Here is a 2,301-nt window from a genome sequence, read left to right as displayed (position 1 = left end):
TAGTTAGTTTTTTCAAAACACGCAAAAAAAGTGTTTTGTTTTTGCTGTAAGCTTTTCAATTCCGATAAATGCAAGAGTGCATTGGGGCATGATGGGTTCTGTGATTGGCGGCATATTAGTGAGAGACTGAAAGAACATGAATCTAGTGTTGACCACATTACCAACATGAACTCTTGGAATGAACTGAAAATTAGATTGAGCAAGCATGATAATTACTAGTTAGACATTTATACTAAGGGCCCGAAGGGCCCCGGATTGTAGTTTCTCTCCGGGCCCCTGAAATTTCAGGACCGGCCCTGCCATGACCTCAGGTGGATCCGGCCCTGGTCCTGTAGCCAATCCCCCAAAGTAGTACTACTCATTAACTTAGACAACTTTATTTTTTTATTTTGTCACATACGGTCTATATTGTCATCCAAGTACAATACCACTCCATAAAATATCTCTACGAAACCCCTGCAGATTCACGATCAGTTACCGACCAAGGCCGCGCTGTGGTCCGGACGTAGGAAAACGTCCGGTCGATGCGGTAAGAGGAAGAGAGTACTTCCCCGTTGTGTCGGTCCTTGTCTCTGATCTGCACCACGCTGCCCTGTGACCTCTCCGCTTCACTCACGTTGTGCCAATACACGGCAAACTTTTTGCCGGCGCTTCCAAGCGTCAGGACGCAGTCGCCGTGAGCGAAGTACGGCATCGCGAGCCTGTGCGCCTTCACCACGTAACGGCGGCTCCACCGCTCGCCCTGTAGGGCCCATACTGTCACCGACTCGTCGTCGTCGTCCTCGACGGCCGCCCCCAGCCTCCCGTGCACGTTCGTTAGGCACGGACCCATACCGTCACCGCGTCGTCGCTGTCGTCGACGGCAGCGGGCCGGTTTGACAGGCACGGGAAGAGGCTCGACGGGCTTCACGCGCACGTCTCCCAGGTCGAGCGACATGATCTTCCTGCGGCCCTTCGTGACCCAGTACACCGTGCCGTCGACGTCGGTGAGGCGGCAGGCGCCGGGGGCGCGCCTGGAGTCGGGGCCGGCATGCACCTCCCGCCACGATGCCTCCCCCAGCGTGAATACCTGCACCATGCCGGGGTTACAGAACCGGTCCAAGTGGCAGGGGACGTGCACGATCTTGTACTGCCGCGTCGTTGGGTGGCGCGCGAAGACGTACGTCTCGTGCCACCTCCAGCCGCCCGGCTTCCGCATGACGGCGGTGTCAGACAGTGGAAGCTCCGGGAGCCCGAACCCGTAGTCGGTCGCCGGGTTGACCAGCTGGACGTCGCCGCCGGGGTAGCCGGCCCCCCAGTCGCCGTCGTAGCACAGGCAGACGATGTGGTTGCAGGTGCCGACGATGCTCATGCGGCCGTGTCCTCGGTTGCCAATGCTCCAGGCCTGAGATCTCAGGCAATGCCCCCGCACCGGCGAAGTGCGCGAGTCCCTCGCTGTCCACAGCGAGGATGTTGCCGAGCCTCCGCATGTCCGTCCACGTGCGCTGGGTGACGACCTCCCGCCAGAGCCGGCAGACGAGGCGGGCCTCGAGGCGGGCGATGAGCGGCAGCCTCACCAGGATCTCGACGAGGGCGTCCGTGGGGATGTCCATCGGTTGGCGGCGCGCGGCCTCGCCGTCGTAACGTCGGACAAGGAGTTAATTAAGGACGAAAACAAGTAGAACGTAGGTCGGATATAAGCTCTGCGCCGTCCTGTCTCACACAAAAGGATACTAGCATATATGAGGGGCCCGTCTGTACTTGCGGTTTGGATTGTGTCCTCTTCCGACACCGTTTCGTGCATACGTACGTTGGACGCAAGTCAGTCCTCGGCGTTCGGCTTTGCATGAAAATTTCGGGTCGGGTTATTCCGGTTTCCAAATCTCATATCTGAATTTGTCTAATTTTCTTTTTAAACCGACATTTCCGTGCCAGGTTTGGGTTTCACTATTGCACGCTGTTGAGGAACGTGTTCGCACATGAACACATCACTATGTATCCTCGGCGTCGGGGTGATGCACCGCAATCTGGCGGGCGCTTCTGTAAACACAAAACCCCACAAGCACGGGAAGGACCCGGTTTGTACGCACGGTGGCTATGTGTTGTCCTAGGTAGGTCTGATCGCCCTTAGGTCCTCGGGGGTCATTGCTCTCCAACACGAAGAACGAACGACAAACAAGAGAGAAAGAATATGGAAGAAATGTAAAAATTAGGCTCAAAATTAGGCCTTGGGCCATGCCTGGGCCTGGAGGCTAGGCACGCGGGCCGGCACGACATGGCCCGTTTAATTTTTTTTGAAATATATAAATATATATGTCCTAT

At 56.3% G+C, this 2,301-nt stretch overlaps 1 protein-coding gene across 1 annotated transcript; it reads right to left on the bottom strand.

The window, feature by feature from the left end:
* Nucleotides 1–445: 445 nt before the first annotated feature.
* On the bottom strand, nt 446–1,592 carry LOC109747006 (uncharacterized). The gene is made up of 2 exons (XM_020306099.1): nt 1,412–1,592; nt 446–1,362 (listed from the first exon to the last, which is right to left on the bottom strand). Exons 1-2 carry the CDS (start codon nt 1,590–1,592, stop codon nt 446–448), a joined length of 1,098 nt encoding a protein of 365 aa, XP_020161688.1.
* Between the last annotated feature and the right edge of the window lie 709 nt (nt 1,593–2,301).

The sequence above is a fragment of the Aegilops tauschii genome, chromosome 3, assembly GCF_002575655.3.
Source record: "Aegilops tauschii subsp. strangulata cultivar AL8/78 chromosome 3, Aet v6.0, whole genome shotgun sequence".
In the NCBI taxonomy this organism is placed as follows: domain Eukaryota; kingdom Viridiplantae; phylum Streptophyta; class Magnoliopsida; order Poales; family Poaceae; genus Aegilops; species Aegilops tauschii.
Note: the sequence above shows the minus strand (reverse complement) of the source record. Positions and strands in the feature narration are given on the sequence as shown.

What these genes read in the sequence shown, in the direction of transcription:
- LOC109747006 (XM_020306099.1), bottom strand. Translation starts at nt 1,592, where the DNA reads ATGGACATCCCCACGGACGCCCTCGTCGAGATCCTGGTGAGGCTGCCG. An exon ending in GGGACTCGCGCACTTCGCCG is followed by an intron (nt 1,363 to 1,411) that starts GTGCGGGGGCAT and finishes TTGGCAACCGAG; the next exon opens with GACACGGCCGCATGAGCATC.